Source organism: Myotis nattereri (assembly GCF_964212035.1).
Source record: "Myotis nattereri genome assembly, chromosome: 12".
Classification (NCBI taxonomy): domain Eukaryota; kingdom Metazoa; phylum Chordata; class Mammalia; order Chiroptera; family Vespertilionidae; genus Myotis; species Myotis nattereri.
The window spans coordinates 4665055-4686337 of record NC_138087.1 but is presented as its reverse complement, the minus strand read 5'-3'; the positions used below and the strand labels follow the sequence as shown (position 1 = coordinate 4686337).

Sequence of the window (21283 nt, the reverse complement as noted above, 5' to 3'; positions counted from 1 at the left end):
AAGACACTCAGCTAAACAAAAACTAAGAGAGGTTACTACTAAAAAATCTGCCCTACAAAAAATGCTGAAATGAAGGTATAATAGGCAGTAACTCACAGCCCTATGAAGAAAAAAGAAAGTAACTACACAGATGAATATGTTGGGCTTTCATTTTAATTCCTTGTTTCCCATGTATAACTTAAAAGGCAAATGCAATCTATACTGATAAAAGGGTAATATGCTAATTAGACCAAACATCTTCAGGACTTCCTTCCGGACAAAACCACTGTGGTGGGGGCCGAGGCAGAGGTGGTTAGGGGTGATCAGGCTGGCAGGGGAGGGCAGTTGGGGGAATCAGGCTGGCGGAGGGGGGCAGTTAGGGGTGATCAGGCAGGCAGGCGAGCAGTTAGGAGCCAGCGGTCCTGGATTGTGAGAGGGATGTCTGACTGCCAGTTTAGTCCTGATCCTGGGCAGTCGGACATCAACCGAGGGGTCCCAGATTGGAGAGGGTGCAGGCCAGGCTGAAGGACACCCTCCCCCCATGCACGAATTTTGTGCACCGAGCCTCTAGTCCTATATAATAAAAGGGTAAAATGCAAATAGATCAAATGGCAGAACAACTGAACCAATCAAAGCATAATATGCTAATGATATGCTAAGGCTACTCCAACTACTAGCTATGATGTGCACTAACCACCAGGGGGCAGAAAGTCAACTGGTCAACCAGTTGCTATGACGTGCACTGACCACCTGGGGGCAGATGCTCCGACCAGTAGGTTAGCTTGCTGCTGGGTTCTAGCTGATCGGGACTGAGTGAGATGGGCCAGACACGCCCTGGAGCCCTTCCTCGGTCCCTCCCCACCTGATCGTGCACTGGTGGGGCCCCTCAGCTTGGCCTGCGCCCTCTCACAATCTAGGATCCCTCGGGGGATGTCGGAGAGTCGGTTTCAGCCCGATCCCGCAGGCCCAATCCCCTTGGGAGGGCGCCAGACACAGGGCTCATGGCTGGCAATCTGGGCTCATGGCTGGCGAGCGCTGCTGTGGTGGTGCGAGCCTCTCCCGATCGGGACTGATTGGGCGTGAGCCCGCAGCAGGCACAGTGGGGCCGGGATGAGCAGGAGCGGCAGGTAGGAGCTGAAGGGCGTTGGACTGCAGATTTTTGGCCTGATCCCTGCAGGCCATCCAGAGGGACCCCACCAATGCACGAATTCGTGCACAGAGCCTCTAGTAAATAATAATTATAAATATATGTTAATGGGCACACAACATTTAAAAATTCAGCCCTAGCCAGTTTGGCTTGGTGGATAGAGTGTCAGCCTGTGGACTGAAGGGTCCGGGGTTCGATGCTGGTCAAGGGCACATGCCTGGGTTGCCGGCTCGATCCCCAGTGGGGGTTGTACAGGAGACAGCCAATCAATGATTCTCTCTCATCACTGATGTTTCTATCTTTCTCTCCCTCCCCCTTCCTCTCTGAAATCAATAAAAATATATTTTAAAAAATTCAATCTGTGACAAAAACAATACAAAGAGGGTAGGATGGAAATATGTAGGAGCAGAGTATTTATATACTATTCAAAAGAGTTGGTATTATTTAAACTAGGTTGTTATAAATTTAACATGTTAATTGTAATCCCCTAAAGGTAAAGAGAAAGGGAATAAAAATTATGTACTACAAAGAACAATCAAATATATTTTTAAACTTTTAAAAAATATATATTTTTTTTGTTTCAGAAAGGAAGAGAGAGGTAGAGATACAAAGACACAAAGAGTTGAAAGTAAAAGGATGAAAAAAGAGAGCTGGGTGGCTATTTTATTATCAGACCAAATAAATTTTAAGTCAAAAAAGGTTACAAGAGACAAAGAAGGACATTACATTGGATCCATCAAGATATTTAAATTTAAACATATCTAACAACAGAGCTCCAACTTAATAATGATACAAAGAGAGAGAATTAAAGAGAGAAATAGATAATGCTACACTAATAGTTGTAGACTTCAATATTTCACTCTCAATAAGTAGAACAACCAGACCTATCAGTAAGGAAAGAAAATACCTGAACATCACCATAAGCCAATTAGCCCTGGCCTCCACCCCACAATAGCAGGAAATACTTTCTTTTTGATATTTTTATTGACTGAAGAGAGGGAAGGAGAGGAACAGAGAGCTAGAAACATCGATGATGAGAGAGAATCACTGATTGGCTGCTTCCTGCATGCCCCATACTGGGGATCAAGCCCATCACCTGGGGGAATTAGACTGTGACCTCCTGGTTCATAGTTGATGTTCAACCACTGAGCAACACTAGCTGGGCCAGAATATACTTTCTTTTCAAGAGCACATGGATGATTCTCCAAAACAGGATATCTAGTAAGCCATGAAACAAGTCTTAATACATTTCAAAAGATTAAAATCATGAAATTAGAAATCAATATCAAAAAAATACTAGAAGACTGACACATGTGCAGAAATTAAACAACATACTCTTCACCAAAGGGCCAAAGAAGTAATCATAGGAAAATCAGAAAATACTTTGGGACAAATGAAGAGACAACACATCTATATCTGAGACAAAGAGAAAGAAATTCTCAGAGGGACATTTACAGCTGTAAATCCTACATTAAAAAAGGGAAGATCTTAAATTAATAACTGTATGTGATAATACAAATAAACAAAATAAAGAACAGAAAAACAACCGAGAAAAATCAATGAAACCAAAATTAGCTCTTTGAAAAGATGAACAAATGGACAAACTTTTAGCTACCAAACTGGATAACTCACATAAAACAGATTTCTTTTACCATAACTCACTCAAGAAGAAACAGAAAATCTGAATAGACCTATAACAGTAGTGAAATTGAATCAGTAATCAAAAACCTCTCAAAAAGGAAAAGCCCAGGACCAGATGACTTCACTGGTGAATCTACCATCTAAAAAAGAACGAACACCAATCTTCCTTAAACTCTTCTAAAAGTTGAAGAGGTGGGAATACTTCCTAACTCAATCTATGTGGCCAGCATTATCCTGATACCCAAACCAGATAAATACAACACAAGAAAATTACAGATTAATACCCCTGATAACTATTTATGGCAAAAACTTCAATAAAATATTAGCAAAAAGAAGAAAAAATATATATTAGCAGAATGAACTCAGTAGCATATTCGAAGGAGTATACACCATGACTAGATGGGTTTTATCCCAGGAATGCAAGGTTGGTTTAACATATGGAAATCAATGTGATATACCATTCAAAAGTAATGCAGACAAAGCATTTGACAAAATTAACACTCTTTCATGATAAAAGCACTCAAGAAACTAGAAATAGAATGCACTTCCTCAATATGATAAAGGCCAGATATACATATCTAAAAAACACATAACTAATACCATATTCAATGGTAAAAGATTTAAAATTAGAAACAAGACAAGGATCCTTGCTTTTGCCACTTCTATTCAATATAGTATTAGAAGGTCTAGCCAGAGAAATTAGGCAAGAAAAAAATAAGTAAAAGGCAACAATATTGGAAAGGAAAAGTAAAATTATCTCTATGCAGAGGTGACATGATCTTATGTGTAGATGACCCTAAAAATCCAACAAAAAAATTGTTAGAGCTAATTCATAAATTTAGAAAAGTTTCAGGGCACAAAATCAGTTGTATTTCCATGCATGAATGATGAATAATCTAAAAAATAAATTAAGAAAACAATACATTCACAATAGTATAAATAAGAATAAAATTTAGGGGTAAATATAAGGAGTTGAAAGAGTAACACATTGAAAACTAAAAAACATTGCTAAAAGAAATTAAGAAAGACACAAATAACGCACCCCATGTTTATGGATTGAAAGACTTAGTATTTTTAATACTTTAATGCGACCCAAAGTGAGACACAGATTCAGTGCAATCACATTAAAGACTCAACGGCATTTTTTCAAAAAAATAAATAAACCATCCTAAAGTACACGCGCACGCGCACACGCACACACACCCCATTAGGATTCTCGAGGGATGGCAAATAACCAAAATAATCTTGAAAAAGAAACACAAAGTTGGAGGACTTACACTTCCTGGTTTCAAAACTTACCATAAAGCTACAGAAATCAAAATAGTATGATACTAGCAAAAGGACAGACATATAGACCAATGGAATAGAAAAGAGAATACAGAATTTGCCTTTGCACACATGGTCAACTGATTTTCAGCAACGGTGCCTGGTCCATTCAATGGAGAAAGGACAGTCTTTTCAACAACTATTGCTAGGAAAACTGGATATCCACATACAAGATAATGGATTAAAGGGATAAACATAAGAACTAAAATTATTAAACTCCTAGAAGGAATCATAGGAAAATCTTCATGACATTGGATTTGGCAATGATTCCTTGGATATGACACCAAAGACAGAGGCAACAAAAGAAAACAATAGATAAATTGGTCTTCATGAAAATTAAAAACTCTTGTGCATCACAAGGCACTATTGACAGAGTAAAAAAGCAACCCACATAATGACACAAAATATTTGCAAAGCATATGTCTGGTAAGGTATTAATCTCCAGAATACAGAACTCCTAAAACTCAATAACAAGAAAAGCAATGCTATTTTAAAATGGGTAAAGGACTTGCATTGTTATTTTTCCAAAGAAGATATAGAAATGGCCAATAAGCACATGAAAACATTTCAACATCACTAATCATTACAGAAATACAAATTAAAGCTACAATGAGATACTACACTTCATACCCATTAGGATGGCTACCATTTAAAAAAGAAGACTATAGAAACTATTGACAAAAATGAGGAGAAACTGGAACCTCTGTGTATCGTTGGTGGGAACATAAAATGGTTCAACCACGTGAAAAACAATTTGGCAATTCCTCAAAAAATTAAAAATAGAATTACCATGTGATCTAGTGATTCCATTGCTGGGTATATGCCCCATAGAATTCAAAGCAGGGTCTCAAACATGTTCATAGCAGCATTATTCAAAATAGCTAAAAGGTAGAAGCCATCCAAGTGTCCATGGATGGATCAATGAATAAACAAAATGTGGTATATACACATGGAGTATTATTCAGCCTTAAAAAGGAAGGACATTCTGACACATACTACAATATAGATGAACCTTGAGAACATTATGCAAGATAAAATAAGCCAGTTATAAAATGATAAACAATGTATGATTCCACTTATATGGGGACTGGACCTAGAGTAGCCAGATTCATAAAGACAGAAGGTAGACGGTGGTTGCCAGGGGCGGAGCTCCTATAAAGAGCTATTTTCAATGGGTACAGGATTGCAGTTGTGCCAGATAAACCAATTTTGGAGAGGGATGGTGGTGATGGTTGAACAACAATACTAATGTATTTAATGCCAATGAACTAGCACTTAAAAATGATTAAGATGGCAAATGTTGTTACATGTATTTCATCACAATCTTTAAAAATTAGGGGAAGGAATGAAGTTCTAAAACGTGCTAAACACGCATGCACCTTGAAGACACGAAGTGGAGAAAGCCAGATGGAAAGGACAATGCCATGTGGCTCCACGTCCATGAGGTGCCAGCCGTGCGCACGCACGGAAGCAGGAAGGAGGAAGCAGAAGGGGAGTTACGGGCTGGGCAGCCAGAGGCCTGGAGCAGGGCTATTCCTGATGAGCCGCTTCTGTTTGGGATAATGAAAATGGTCTAGATGTGGACAGTGTGATGGCTGTACAGCATTGTGAATATTCTTTTTTAAAAAATATATTTTATTGATTTTCCACAGAAAAGAAGGGAGAGGGAGAGAGAGTTAGAAACATCGATGAGAAAGAAACATCGATCAGCTGCCTCCTGCACACCTCCCACTGTGGAGGTGCCTGCAACCAAGGTACATGCCCTCGACCGGACTCGAACCTGGGACCTTTCAGTCCGCAGGCCGACGCGCTATCCACTGAGCCAAACCGGTTAGGGCTGAATATTCTTAATGCTACTGAATCACACACTCAAAATGATTAAATTGGTAAATTTTGTTATTTAGATTTATCACAAAAAATAATAAAGAAAGAAACAAACAAAACCATTAGTAAGAATCTCAGCCATCTGAGCAGCAGGATTAGCAGCTGAGGGAGGGCGTGGCGGGGCCCAGGCTGAGCAGCGTGGGGCCAGCGGCGGAGCGGATGGCCTGTCCAGGTGCGGGCTCCGCAGGGCCTGGGGCCACGGTAAGGGTCTCAGCTCTGCTGCAGAATAAGGGAGAATGGACATGAGGAGTCAGACTAACAGAGGTGTGCCTGCCAGGCGGTGCTGCCGGCGCCAGGAGAGAAGTAAGCGAGGCTCAGGCTGGGAGTGGCCCTCTGAGGGAGTGGAAGGGGCGGGCCTCCGTCCCCCATGCAGCAGTGACCAAGACTGACAGCCTGGGTCAGACAGCCAGTCCCGCAATGTTTAACAAACTGAAATCACTAAAGTTTGATCTCATCAGTTCAATTAGGCAAAAAAACCAACAAAACAAAACAAAACAAATAAATGGTTAATACAAAGATCACGAGGAAATTAATAACCATAGCATTTAAAATCATTGTGGAAATTGCAAATATTTTGAACTGAAGGTCAAAGAAAATGCTACTTGGGGCTGCAGCTAAAATAATTAGAGGGAATTTCGCAGCCGAAAGCCTGTGCTATAAGAGAAAAAAGGCTGCAAGTCAATGAACTGCACATCTCAAGAAACTTTCTAGAACAAAAATGACAACCCAAAGACAGAAGGAAAGAAATAATAAAAGGAAGAAATTCATGAAACATACAATAATGAATATCATCAGAGCCAAGGAGAGTTCCTTGAAAAGGTGAATGCCGTTCATATACCCTACAGCAGTGATGGCGAACCTTTTGAGCTCGGCGTGTCAGCATTTTGAAAAACCCTCACTTAACTCTGGTGCTGTGTCACATATAGAAATTTTTTGATATTTGCAACCATAGTAAAACAAAGACTGATATTTTTGATATTTATTTTATATATTTAAATGCCATTTAACAAAGAAAAATCAACCCAAAAAATGAGTTCGCGTGTCACCTCTGACACGCGTGTCATAGGTTCGCCATCACTGCCCTACAGAAAGGGAGCGTGCACAGCTGCCTTGCTGCAGACCGGGGGAGAGGTTATGAACTTAAATGCCAATTAAATTGAAAACTTTGATAAATTTAGAGAAGTACCAACTGCTAGAAAAGCAGAGTTTAACAGAAAGAGAAACTCCACACGGTACTAAAACTATAAAAGAAATGGAATCCATGAACGAAACCTTACCCTCATGGGATGGAGGCCTGGGATAAAAAACAGCAAAAAGTCAATCACAGCGTGCAGGCAGGAGGCACATGGAAGGTCACTGCAGAATATTAAACTGTACCATGTGTTTGAAATTTTTCAAAATAAAAGGTCATAGGAGAACCTTCCCACACTCAAAAAAGAACTTCCAGCCCAGACAGTGTCCCCAGCGAACTTTGCTAAACATTTCAGAAAGAGCACATCTTGCACAAACTCCCCCGGAACACCACGAAGAGGGAGCGCTCCTCCGGCAGGGCAGACACACAGCCCCGACACAGGAACGCATCACACGACAAGGTCAGCCAACAGCTCCCGGCTCCTGCCCACCTGCTACAGGTATACCCGAGCCCAACAAGGGGTGCCCCTGAGGGCAGTGTGCAGGCCCCCTACATCTCTAGCCCGAGGTCACCAGACCCGGAGCAGCCCACCTAGATGTGCCCATGCCAGGCTGCAAGCTGCTGCTCTGCTGAAATCTGAGGTCCCAGCCCGGCTGCCACCCTGTCCCCTTGACCCCGGCACGCCCCACTTACAGCCCGAATCTCGCCGGAGGCGGGGGGCCAGCCAGCTGTAGCCTCCATGTCGTGCAGCTTCTGCGTCTGCTTCAGCTGGTTGAGTGACGGCTTCAGCTGCGGAGCCCCCGCCGTCTGGCTGGCCCACTGGTCCACCAGTCTGTGCAGGTCATCCGTGAACGTGCCCTTCTTGTTGTTGCTGTTGTTCACCTGCGCTTGGGCGTGCAGGGCAGCGGGAGGGCCCGGCTCGGGGCCTGGGGCCAGGCTGCTGGTGGAGGACCCTGGGGAGGCACACACAGGCGGCGTTGGCGGCCTCGCCACCAGCAACAGGGCCAGCTGCATCACTCAATGGTCTCGCGCAGGCCAGGCAACAGCTTGCTTCAGGAGATGGTCTGATTAGGAGCCCACGTGCCCATTGTGGGCGTGGTGAAGCGCTTCCGCAGGCCACAGGGGCCTGGGCCGTCACCCCCTCATCAACCAGCAGGGGCAGGGCCCGCTGCCGCAGCCTCAGGCAGCATCCACTCTGTGCCCGTGCTGCTCGGCCTGCCAGACCCGGGAGAGCACGGGAAGGAAACTCCTGGCGCAGATGGGAGGCAGCCTGTTGGGGCCCTGCACGCTCAGCTCTGTCATTAGGATGCCAAGGGGCTGCTCTGGGCACACAGCAGCTGCTGTGGGTGGATCGCTGGCATTCCTGTGACTTCAGTGGCTTGGTGTTTGAATTTAAGACACAGAAATTGCACCTCTCCTCGCCAGAGCATTGGGGGAGGTGCTGATAAAGGGCACAAGCCCAGAGCTTTCCACCCGCAATGGGCCCGCCACCTGGGAGCCACCTGAGGCTGCCACCAGCAGCTGGAGCGGGAGGCCTGGTCGAGGCTCGGAGACCTGGGCAGAGACACGGCCCTCCCCATGGCACTAGAAGATGTATTTTAAATGACCCAAACAGGGTGTTTTACTTTAAAAAAATGGTGTGCCCTCCCTTTCTTCAACATATAATTTCTGGTTGGCAATTTTGAATAGGCTACTTTTTTAGAGTTCTGCATTTAAAAATAACCTAATGACCATCTCTTCAAACAAGCTATTGCAAAATGTAGTCTACTTTAGTGTTTAGCAACAAAAAGCAGACACGACAGTTATACGTTAGTAATGAGATTCTACACACGAGCTGTATCTACATGAATGTTTCAGCCAGAAAAGAAAAAAGAAAAAAAACAAAACAAAAAAAAAACGGCGTGAGATGAGCAGCGGGCAACCCAGGTAGGCTGGTCCCGCCCTGCCCCGCACCCTCCTCTGGCGCTATCCTTAGCGCCTCACGGAAATACTCTCTGCGGTTTTGGAAAGGAGCCAATCAGAGGTTGGTAATGTCTGCTGCTCCAGCCTGTTAGATGTGAACTGGCTGGAAGGCACAGTCTCAGACCCATGGAGACGCCAAGGGGCACCGCCAGTGGCTGCCCCACCAGGCAGTGGTGAGTGGTGCTCACAGAGGGCGGGCACAGCGCAGGCCCACGCCTGCCTGCCCGCCAGCCCTGTGGTTCCAGGCGGCCGAGGAAGCCAAGGGGCACTAGCCACAAGAAAGGCCATGCGATGGAGAGCGGACGAGTGAAAAACCGATAATTACGACTGCTGTGCTCTTTGCCTAGACAGAGACGCTTCAAGGCAGACCCTGCAAGGGAGAGAGAACGACACAGACCACAGGGTTAGGCCAGACAGTAGCACGGGACAAGCCACACTCTAAGCGAAGGTCATCGGTGTGCGAGGAGGAGTGGTGGCCAGCAGGCCGGAGCAGGACGGCCTCGGGCTCAGGGTGCCCCTGGCTCGGGGTGCAGCTCCGCACGCTCGCTGAGGGCGGAGGGGCAGGCCAAGCCCACGTTCAGAGAGAAGAGTGTGTATCTCTAGAAACATATTCCAAAAAGGAAAAGAAAAGAAAACCAAACCAAGAAAAGGGCAGAGCTCACCACCTGGCTCTAAGGTAGGGCTCTGGGAGCCCCTGGCCACTGGCTCTGGAGCCGACCTGGCCCTCGGGCCATGGGGTTTTCCAAGTGCAAAAAGATACATTGCTTTGCGGGCTGAGGCCAGCGCGGGCAGGAGGGAAGGCAGGGTCCTGTCCAGGGTGGGAGAGGCAGGGACAATTCTCTTCCACTGGGACTTGTCTGGTATCTCCTACCCAGCAGGCAGGGCCAGGCCCCGCCCCAGGCTGCCAACCCTGGGGTCCCAGAGCCTGACCTCAGTGTGGGCGGGTCCTGACAGAGCGGGAGGGACTCCGGGAGTCAGGAGCTGAGGTGGGACAGGCAGGAGGCTCGGCATCCCCAAGGTCACCCAGCAAGGCTGCGCCAGCGGAGGGTCTGGGTTCCTGCCCACGGCCCTCACAGCAGCAGGCCCTGCGCACAACCGTGCCACTCCCGGAGGCGCTGCAGCCCCTAGCCCCCAGCACGAGCCCAGGAAGGCAAGCCACGTGCCCTGAGTGAGGGCAGGACAGCCACTGGGCTCCCATCCGCCTGTTCTTCAGTCCATCCTGCCGTCTCTAACGAGCACATAGAGCAAAGGGACAAGCAGCACCCAGACCCACCCCGGGGGGTGAGCCTTGAAGGGCCTGGGCATCTGTGCTCCCCACGGGCCTCCGGGGCCGCAGGCGCTGGCCACCCAGAGCCTGTCTGCACGCTCCCCGTCACGCTCTTGGGGTGGGAGCCTCAGCGTCAAGACCGCAGCAGGCCCCAACCGGCGACCCAGAACATGGGACAAACACCAGCCAGGTCTCCAGCCGAACCGAGTTCTGAGAGGGGCCGCCGGGCCACCGGGCTGGAGTTCTGGGGCAGGGCTGGCTCCTGTCCTCCCGTGAGACGGCCACCACGCCAGGTGCCTGCTCAGACCCCCAGAGGGCCCTCAATGAAAGCCCACACAGACCTCACCGGAAACCCAGGGCCGGGGCGGCCACCAGAACACTGCTCAGGGTGCAGAGCCATGCAGGCCCCACCCCACACCGACAGGCCGGTGAAAGCCAGAGCACAGCGGCTCCAGGCCCTCCGCTGACCTTTAACCACAAAGCAGCCCTGTCCGGCCATGCTCCGCGCTCACGCCCCCGGGCTGAGGCAGAGCAGCCACCGTGTGCTGGAGCGCACAGCCCTGCCCCTTCGGCCTCTCCCAGGGTCTGCGCCTGCCCACGCCTGCCCTGGATGCTCACCGAAGCGACTGGACCCTGCACTGCGGTACACCCGGCGCCCACCCACAAGGCCTCGGGAGCCATGCAGGGCGCCAGGAACCACACGGGGCTGACACAGGCCCCACAAGGAAGCCCGAGGAGGCCTCGGGGGCATAAGGGTGAATAGCAGACCAGCTCCCACCCGCCCCTAGTTTCCTGTGGAGTAGGGTATCCCCGGCAGGACTCTGTCCTCAGCCAAGGCCCAGGGAAGAGACGAGCCAGCTTCCAGGCCCCAGAACACTCGGAGTGTCCACGTGGGCAGGACAGCTGCTCTCCTGCCTGCGGGCAGCACGGAGGCCATGCAGTCTGTCCTTTGCGGCCCATGGCTGCAGGGGTGCCGAGCGGCCCGCCTTCGCCCCACATTCACCCTGCACAGGCACAGGGGCTGCTCCTGGTGTGGACAGCCAGCCGGCTGGGTGCCTGCTGGGCACCTGCCCCCACCTCCCCGGCCTCTGGCTGGCTGCCAGGCGATGCCTCCAACTCGAGGGTCCCTGCTACTTATAAATGGGCCAGGCCCACAGACACCCACACCTGCCTCTGCCATGTGCTCACATGCTGCCACAGGGCCGGGCCCCGCGGGGCTCCCCACCCCATGATGAGGCCCGTCGCTGAGGGGTGGTGCACCCCGACAGCGGCAGTGCGCACTCGGTTCTGCAGAGAGGAAAACGGGAGAGCACCAAGGTACTGCTCTGGGCGTCTACTAGTATGTACTGAGCCACCCACTTCTCAAGCTGAGGAAAGGGCCAAAACTGGTTTGTGGAGCAGACACTGGGCAGCAGGTGCGTCTGCTCTGCCCGGGGGCTTCACCCAGCAGCCCCATCTGGGACGCACAGGCCCAAGCACAGGGGTCAGCCCCTCAGACAGCCTGCGGGCCAGCGCTCACCAGTCGGACCTGCGCGAGTGAAGGTGCGGGGCCGCACGTGGGCTCTCCTCCTCGGTCCCCCTGGGCCCGCTCCCACACCCACCGCAGCAAGTCCTCACAGGGAGGGCAGGGGGAACACACCAGGCTCAGGCGGGCCTCGGGGTCTGCTGGTCCGTGTGCAGAGCGAGTCCCGGAGGATGTGAGCCCTGCCTCTGGTCTGGGGGAACCGAGGCAGGAGGGCCAATGAGGAGCGTGGGGCCTGCACTGGGCCCTCTTGTCTGGGGCATGGAGCCGTGAGCGCCCCTGCCGCTCTGCTGGGGCTGGAACAGCCAGGACCCCTCCCTGACAACTGCTGACAACAGGACACCAGGACACCGTCACTTCTGCAACTGGCCCCGGCCGCCCCAAGCCGTTCACCTGGGGGGCAGGGGGCCTGCAGGACGAGCAGCAGCTGGACGGCAGCAGGGTCTGCCCTGCTCAGGGCCGCCCACCTGAGCTGCTGAAGCTGTGCCCACCTTGCTCTCGGCCCAGGCCTCCCAGCGCCTGGCACTGACCTCAGCTCCGCGGGGCTACAAGACCATTCTCTGCTTTCCTTCCGGCCTCGGCCAGGCTCGCAACCCTGACTCCAGCTCCGCTCCGCCTCCCCGTGGCCAACCTCTCAGCCCTCCCAGACCCATGTCCCGCCCCTGTGGTGTGCCCCTGGGACACCAGGCACCTGCAGACAGGAGCTCCAGGAGCCGAGGGCCGGGTGGGTACCACGACCGAAGGGCAGGGGCGCTCACGACTCCATGCCCCAGACAAGAGGGCCCAGTGCAGGCTGCACACTGCTCACTGCAGCCTCAGAGCCAGCGGGCCACTTCACGGCCTGAGAACCGGCTGGGCTGTGCAAACAGCAGGGTCATCGCCTTCCCAGCACCCGAGGGAGCAGGCCAACCAGGCAGCGGGTGCCACCTGAAACCCACCACCGGCCAGGCGGGTCTGCACCAAGCTGTGCCCCACACCTTCCTTTCCTCCGGGCCAGGGCGGAAGCAAAGCCTAATCTCCTTGTCCCTGCTGGGCCTCAAACTTGTCTTTTATGTTGGAACAATAAGTAATAGTGAAAAAAGAGAAAACCCTAAAAGAGAAAAGCAGAACCAGGTGGCTCTGCAGGGAAAGTGGTGATGGCCTGAGGCTGGTGCTGCTCATAGGCTGGCTTTCCTCCAGCCCCGGGGAGGCTCCTGCTGGCAGGTACTTCCCACAGAAATGCCTGGGAACCCAGGTGTGCTCACACCACAGCTCCCGGGCAGCCACGCACAAGGCAGAGGAGTGACAGAGCTGGCCCCCATCTGACCAGCAGCCTGAGCCCCGCCAGCTGAACCGGCATCTGTCCTGAACAAGGAGCGCCGGGCAGTCCCTGGGCCCTGCTCCCTGGTCCCTGCCTGCGACCCGCCCGCTGCCTGGGAGGAGCCGTGCCCTCTGGGGGGGATGGGTGCCTCCCATGGGCGTGGCCTCAGGTCCCAGCAAGCACAATGTATCTTTATTGTACAAGCAAAAGACCGCACGCCCCAAACCAGCATGTCCAATCTAATTGGCAAAAAGCTTAATTTTCTGTTAAAAACAAAAATCTAAAAGCCCACAGCTTTTGATTCACTTGCCAATCCATCTGAGGAATAAGAAACAATTTGGGAGAGCCCTGAGCAGGTACCCCATTCCTGGGCACACGTCCTGGTCGCAGGAGGGCACCAGGGTGTGGGCGGCTGGGACTGAGTGCTGTCACGGGGCTTGTGGGCTGCACAGCCGGCTGCCTCGCTGGCCCTGAGGCGAGGGGAGTCACCAGGTGCAGTGCAGGTGCTAGAGACCCCGGAGGGGCTGGGAGGTTCTGGGGCGAGAGGGGAGGGGCTGGGAGTCCCAGCTGGCGTGCGCGCTCGGCATGTCTGCATGCAGGGGGGTGGGGGTTACTGGATGTTGTGACACGGGCCTTGTACGGTAACCTGCCAGCACTATCTCGCTCACATGCATGTCTTCAAAGTCCAGACACGTGTGAAGCACGTCATGCATGCATGGAGAGAAGGCCGGGCTGTCTTGTTGTTGCTGGAACTGGGGACAGTGTGTATTTGCCACAATCGCAACAGAAATAAAAGTATGTCCAATGTTAAAAAAATACAAAGTGACAAGAGAAGTGCAGAGCGGCCTGGGGCGGGGCGGGTCTGCGTGGGCTCAGGCGGCCGCTGCACGTGCGCCGGTGCCGGCAGGAGCCGCGAGCATGCACCGTGCTTTCTGGGGCCAGGCGGGTGGGTGTGGACGAGGCTCTGTTCGATATTAAATAAAGGAGGTCAATGGTGTAGGGGAGGCTCCTATAAAGCATATGGAAGGTGATGGAGACAGGGAGAGGGGAGGGAGAACCAAGGGCCGGGAGGTGATAAAATACAAAAGAACAAATACAGACAGATGGACACAGACACGGGTCCACTGAGGAATCGAGCGCGAGGTTTGCTACTAGACTTATGGGTCACTCTCTCAGACGTTGGGTGGTAAACCGTCCAGCCTGCAAGTGAATATAGAGGGAAGAGAACAGAGAGACAGGCATCAAGTACAGTCTCGGGCTGCCTCCTGCACCACCAGCCACTCAGCCTCGTCACTTAGCATCCACGGCTGCACCTAGCCCAGCCCCGAGGACCACAGCCACTGACCACATAATGGAAAGGAGGAAGCGCTGGAGCGGAAGAGAGGCAGACCCAGGAGCGCGTGCGGGGCAGGGCAGGGGCCGGAGGGGCTGTGGTCCCCACGCCTCTGCACAGAGATGGCGTGGGAGAAGCGCCTCATCGCACAGCTGCTGTGTCCACGGCCATTCCACCTCAAGGCCCAACTCCCATCTCCAGAGCTGCGCCCTGGGCCCCCAGCGGCCCTTCTGGACCCATGTGTGGCAGGGAACGGGGCAGGGCAGAGCGGGCGGCACCTGCACCCGGCACAGACCACACAGCAGACTGAGGCCACGTCTGACCTGTGGTCCCTCCCCAGGCTGCTCTAGCCAAGCATGCCTCCCTCGGAGCCACTTAAAGCCTTGATGCGTGGCCACCCACTCTTTTCATTCAAAGGCTACCTCTAGGATCACGTCTTTCAGAAGCTGTCGGCAGCCTTGGCCACAGCGCACGTCCCCTCTACACCACACGGCCTGCGTGGCTAGCACATGCTCAGAGGCGGCAAGCTGGGAATCACCTGGGCCGTGCGCTCCGCCCCCGTCACTGGCTAAGCCGGAGCAGATGTCTGCAGACAAGGAGGCCCGCACGGAGCAAGGCTGCTGGGTCTGCACTGCCTTCCCACAGGAGTCTGCCGCTGCGGCGGGCCCTGCCCCGGCCCTGGCGGGGTCCTGGGCAAGAGGGGCGCGGCTGCAGTCTGACAAGTGACCTGAGTGGGGAGAAGGGGACAGGCACGATGAGGTGCCGAGGGCAGCCGGCCAGCACGGTGCGCAGCTGTCCTCTCTGCTTGTTGCTGGGTGACCTTGGGGAAGCTGAGTCCCTGCAGGGGCTGGTGAGCCACGTGGGCGAGGTGGGAGGATTAAAGGAATGACCAGTCTCCACTGGTCGACCTCACCGACCGGGCTTGCCTCACGCCAACGCATGGGAAGGACATGGCAGCTCCGGAGGCCCTGGCTGCTCGGGCCAGCGAGCCTCCTCACTCCGTCGGCTCTCAGGCGGGCCTGGGGCCTGTGGCTCTGCACCTGTGCCCCACACCCTGCAGGTGCCATTCGACGCCAAGAGGGAGGGCCTGTGGCCAGCTTCCCACCTGGCGTGACCGAGCGTTTCAACTCACTGGGTCTCCACCCCAGGGTGCAAGGGCTCAGGGTCCACGGGCAACCTCAGTGCTGGGGGCTGTGGGCAAGGGCTGGAGCCCCACCACCCTCCCCCTCCCGCAAGGCAGCTGCTCAGCCCCCACTGTCAGCAGGTGACATATGTCTAAGAAACGGGCCAGGAAACAGCCCCGTCCTGGCAGCACCCTGCGGGGCGGAGCCCACGGGGAAGAGCAGCCCCTGCTCTGGAGAGCCTGAGCCCCCCCCCCCCGCCCCCCGTCCCCCCCCCCCCCCGCCCTTCCTCACTGCAACTCCCGGGCTGGGTCCTTTCCTCTGGCCACAGCATAGGGGCCCAGCCCGCCACAGCCCCATGGCCCACTCGCATGGGGGGTGAAGAAGCGCCCCTCCAGGTCTGGGTGCCTGCCTCCACCTGCCCAGCCCCCAGCCCAGCCCCCAGCAGGGCACAGGGCCGACCTGTGCTGGAGGCCACGACCTTGAGCTGCTGCACCAGTGGAGTCAGCAGCCTCCCAGCCTTCAGCTTGCTCCTGCTGGCCTTCCTCCGGCGGCCGGCAGGGGGGGCCGTGTGCAAGAGCCCCAGGTTGGGGGGCAGCGTCCTGCCCAGGCGGCGGTACAGGGCTTCAATCTCTCGCTTCTGCTGGCTCTGCAGCTCTGAGATCTCCCGCAGGTGCCTGCAGGGGGGAGCAGAGGAGGGCTGGGTGGGCCTCCCGGGCCCCGGGCGGACGGGGAGCGTGGGCAGTGTGGCTGCTCAAAGGAGCCGGCATTTATTCCAACGTCTTCCTGTTTACATCTCAACCACGTGGGACTCAAGGGGCCCTGACCAGCCTGCAGAGATGCGGTTCCCTCCAGGCTTGGAACAGGCTGGGTTGTTTGTTTTGGTTTTTCTGGTGTGGGGGGAGGCTGGGGTATGGACACCTTCACACATTTATGCTCACAATATAAACCCTGTACATAATCCAGTGATTAACCAGCACTCAGAACTGGGAGGTGCCTCGTTTACGAGCTGTTTTCTCCTCCCCACAGGGAGCTAGCACCAGGGTCTCTCAGAGGGCACGGCAGGGGCGAGTGGAGACATGTGGTCAGCCAGGGATCTGAGGCCCTGGCTGCAGCCCCTCCCTGCCAGGGGCTCCCAGCTCGGGCACCACCCCCACGGGGAGAGCGGACCTGGCAGGCCGCACAGGTGGAAAGCCTGGCTGTGGGCAGCCTCGCCCACCTCTTTGGTGTGTGGCGGGGAAACAGGTGTTCTCACGGTTAGGCAGAAGGAAAAAAGTTCTAATTTCTCCTATTACGTCTTCCGCGCCTGCCAGATTTGTTTTAGAAAAATGATTCTCTAAACAGAAAAGTGCTATTGCATCAGATTAGATTCACAGAGTGTGAAGTTTCCAGGGGGAAGCTGGCTGGAGTGGGGGAGGGATGCCTGGTCAGCTGGGAGGGCCTGATTCAGGACTTGGGGGAGACCCGCACGCTCTCCAAGTCCTGCCCAAAGTGGGCCTCTCAGATTATGGGGCTCTGGGGCTCTAAGAACTGCCAGTGCAGGTGGGAAGGCAGGCACTGTCTGCCCACAGGGTGTCCAGGGGGCTGACACAAGGCACCAGGGGAGGGAGCTCAAGTATCGGGTGCCCAGGGCAGGGATGAGGGGGTGGGGAAGGGAGGGGCTGGCCCCTCAAGGGGTGGGGGGAGGGGGCCAGGGGCCAGGGCAGGGCAGGGCAGGCAAGCTCTCCTGCCCCCTCCCTGCAGGCACAGCCCTGCCTGCCCACCCAGAGGGAGGAGCAGGAGAGGCTGGTTAGGCTCCTGGGCCTGTGGGCAGCTCCTGGGTCCGCCCCAGAGCTCTCCACCCTCAGCTTTCTCCCACGGTAGCAACCACATGGGGTCCTCCTGCCCAGGAGGCCAGGGTGCAGCTTGCTGGGGCCCTGACCAGGTGGTGGCCGCACTTCAGACGCAGCGTGAGGGGCCTGGTCTGAGCAACACCCGGCTGTCCTGCTGAGGCCACAGGAGGGGGCGGCCGTGCGGGAAGAGGCACCGCCCCAAGACCAGGGGCCAAGCCCACAGCACAGCAGCATCGCTCTGCCCGGCACCGGCCCACGCCCTGGGGCGCATGGCAGGGCCTGGGCCTCCGCGGCCACCGCCCGGGACCTACTTCTCTCGCAGACTCTGCAGCTCCTTCCTGATGTCTGCATCCTCGGGCTCCGAGTCGTTGTCACTGCTTATGTACGACGACTGGGAGTGGAAGGAGGTCACACTGATGGTGGGGACCTTCACGCCCGCCCTGCGGGGGGCCTCGGGGCCCGGGGCGCCGGCCCCCGCCGACCTGTGCAGGAGGGCGGCGGCCTTCCTCACGAAGTCGCCAGCCGAGCTGCCGCTGCTGCGGGGCAGGGAGCCCGGCCTCAGCGCCGGGGGCCTCCCGGGGGCACGCTCGTCCCCAGAGTCGCTGGACAAGGGCTCCTGGCAGACCTCGAGGGAGGAGGCCGTCTGCGCCCGGCGCAGGGCCAGCTTCACGTCGGGGCTGCGGGGCGCCTCCTCCAGGTACACGTCAGGCGGGGCCGAGTACCGCAGGCTGTGGGGGGAGGCCAGGGTCCACTCGTCCTGGGTGCTGACCACGGAGAACCGGCCCACGGTTTTGGCTGGAGAGCTGCCGTCCCGCTGCCCTGGCTGCTTCTGAGGGGACCCTGAGGTCAGGGCACCAGCGGGCTGGAGGGGGCCGGCCCGGCCGCTCTGGTCTGCGGGCTCCAGGTGTGCGGGAACGGTGGGCGCGGGGGTGTCCTTGGGAAACAGGAAAAGAAACGATTCCACACGAATACCAGAGAGAGCGAACTCCACCACCCGGCCGAGCCCCTCACGGTCTCATCGCGGAAAACCACCTACCTGAGGGGCCCTGGGTGCTGCAGGTGAGCCCGAGGCTGCCTGGCCTCCCTCGGGGCCCAGTGTGCTGCCCACAGGTGCTGCTGGGAACAGGGACACCATCATTCGGGCGAGAGCCAGGACAAGGGCCGGCCGCGCTCAGGCCAGGGAATCACAGGGAGGGCACGGTGGGAGAAAAGGCGCCACAGCGGGCAGCTGTCCCAACCTCCCCGTCTTCACAGGGGGCGCCCTAGAGCCTGGGAGGAAGCAGGTGTCAGCCCAATTCCACTCGGGTCTCAGCAGGCCCTCGACACAGTGATGGTCACCTGTCCGTGTTAGGGAGAGGAGGCAGGGACTGGCCCAGGGCAGGCTGAGGGGTCTCGCCAGATGCACTGGGCACAGGGCCCGGAGCTGGCGGGGCATCGATCTGGGGGTTGGCCTCCTTGGCTGAGGCGGGCTCCCCGAGGCCTGCAGGGTGATGGGGGGCCTCTGGAGGGGAAGTGCAGGGCCCTGGGGCCACATCCAGGGGCCTAGCAGCCAGCTGGGCATCATGAGTCTCTGCCACCTCTACCCCCCAATGGTGTCACCTCTCTCCCTCTCACCTCTACCCCCCAATAGTGTCACCACTCTCCCTCTCACCTCTACCACCTGATGGTGTCACCTCCCTCCCTCTCACCTCTACCACCCAAAGGTGTCACCGCTCTCCCTCTCACCTCTACCCCCCAATGGTGTCACCGCTCTCCCTCTCACCTCTACCCCCCAATGGTGTCACCTCTCCCTCTCACCTCTACCACCCAAAGATGTCACCGCTCTCCCTCTCACCTCTACCACCTCATGGTGTCACCTCTCCCTCTCACCTCTCCCACCTCATGGTGTCACCGCTCTCCCTGACAGGGTCTGGTATGAACAGGCCTCATGAGGCCCTGGAAGGTGCAGATCAATAGGGCAGATGCCTGGCCCTACTGCTGTGTCTAGGGAAGGTCACCGAGGCAGCCCCAGTTTGCCCTCTATAGAATGGGAGCGCAGCCTGGTATTTCTGAGCCGCGTTCCCAGAACTGCTGTGAGGAGTGAATGACAGAGTAGAGCGAGCTGATGTTGGGAGTCCGGCCTGAGCCAAGACCCACATGCGACAAAACCCATGCCGGTGGCACCGTCAGCCGGCTGCACTGACAGGCTGACACCCCGCCAGGCGGAGGAAGGGCCACCGCGCCCAGACTGTGGACTTTCTCTTGGCGCATGAGCACGTACTAAGGCGCCATGACGGGCTCTGCCCTGGCGCTGGGGCGGAAGAGTGAGGGTGCACCGTGCCCCCCGGGCCCTGGGGCGGGTCGGCGACTGGGCTCATCACCTGTCCCTGGCGAGGCTCTGGCCTGCTCCAGCGCAGCTGCCGGCCCAGGTGCCAGTCCGGGCTGGTCCAGCTGCAGGAAGAAATAGAGAGGAGCCAGGAGCCTCACTTGCTGCCATCCCTGCAGCTGAACCGTAAAGCTCTCCCCGCCCACGCTGCCTCCTCCAGGCTGGCGCCGGGCGGCCCAGGCGCTCCACACACATACATGAGTCTCTGCCGCCGGGTCCTGACTCGCACACCACACCCTGCGCCCCCCATACTGGCCACTTGCTGCAAAACACACTGGGCAGGTCGGGCTCAGAGGTGGGTCTCGGAGCAGGAGCGCCGGCTGGAGGGAGGCGGTGCTGCATGGCCAGACCAGAGCTGGCCCTACCCCCACCCAGACCCCTGGCCCAGGATGGCACCTCTGGCCAGGCCAGCACTCACCACCAGCTGGGGTGGCAGGGCCAGGCCCCCCGTGGAGGCCTCTGTGCAGGGCGGATCCCCTTTCGGGGGCTCCAGGGTGAAGTCTCGGTCTCCCGTGTCCACCGGGGTCCCGGCCGAGGCTGAGGAGGTGGGCACGTGCTCCTGGTAGAGCAGGGTCCGCAGCTTCTCATCCAGGCTCTTGATGGTGCTGTCCACGAAGCCCACCCTGGGAGGCGGCCCTTCCCCGTCCGACTCCAAGGCTGACAGTGGCTGGGGGAGGGTGCTGGGCCCCAGAGGAGGGCTTGGGAGCTGGGGGGCAGCCAGGCTAGCAGCTCCCACCGCGTTAGGGAGAGGAGGCAGGGACTGGCCCAGGGCAGGCTGAGGGGTCTCGCTGGAGGCACTGGGCACAGGGGCCGTAGCTGGCGGGGCATCCATCTGGGTGTTGGCCTCGTTGGCTGAGGTGGGCCCCCCGAGGCCTGGGGGGTGAAGAGGGGCCTCTGGAGGGGAGGCGCAGGGCCCTGGGGCCACATCCAGGGGCCTAGCAGCCAGCTGGGCATCACGAGTCTCTGCCGGCGGCTGGGGGGCATCACACTCGTTGGCCATCCCCTGAGAGGTCACTGGGGCCCCTGCCTGCATGGCAGCGCCCCTCGCTGGTTCTGGCCTGGGGCTGGCGGTTGGTGCGGCCATGTCCTGGGGCACAGCAGTCACAGGAGGGGAGGATGGCACCGCAGGGGCTGGTGTGCCCCCGGTGGTGTCCCTGGAGCCTGGTGGCTTCGGAGGCTGCACACCGGCCGGGGCGCTGGGCTTTTCCTTCAAGGACAACTGGTCTTTGCAGGGAGCTGGGTCTGGAAGAAACAGAAGAGGCACCTCTGTGCCCGCTGGTCCTGGTCACCTGGCACCTGCTGCCAAAAATGTGCCCTGCACGCGCCGGCAGCACCCACACACTGGTCTCCTCTCCTTTTCTCTGATGCATCAGCTTCAAAACAGGGCAACTTTGAACACACATATTCCTTGAATTATAATTTGCCCCAATACAATAAATGCTATAGCAAGGGCTTCTTAGGATAAGATAAGG

The 21283-nt window shown here is 55.9% G+C and overlaps 1 protein-coding gene across 1 annotated transcript in view; it reads right to left on the bottom strand.

The window, feature by feature from the left end:
* WNK2 (WNK lysine deficient protein kinase 2) overlaps window positions 1-21283 on the bottom strand; it is a gene marked incomplete at its 5' end in the record, with an annotated part of 77082 nt that overhangs the window by 12095 nt on the left and 43704 nt on the right. The window contains 9 exons of the mRNA XM_081104016.1: window positions 7803-8062; window positions 9397-9441; window positions 14262-14360; window positions 15032-15220; window positions 16077-16291; window positions 17758-18380; window positions 18483-18562; window positions 19807-19876; window positions 20230-21053. Coding sequence (XP_080960142.1) covers window positions 7803-8062; window positions 9397-9441; window positions 14262-14360; window positions 15032-15220; window positions 16077-16291; window positions 17758-18380; window positions 18483-18562; window positions 19807-19876; window positions 20230-21053 — 2405 coding nt within the window. The remainder of the gene's footprint in view (window positions 1-7802; window positions 8063-9396; window positions 9442-14261; window positions 14361-15031; window positions 15221-16076; window positions 16292-17757; window positions 18381-18482; window positions 18563-19806; window positions 19877-20229; window positions 21054-21283) is intronic.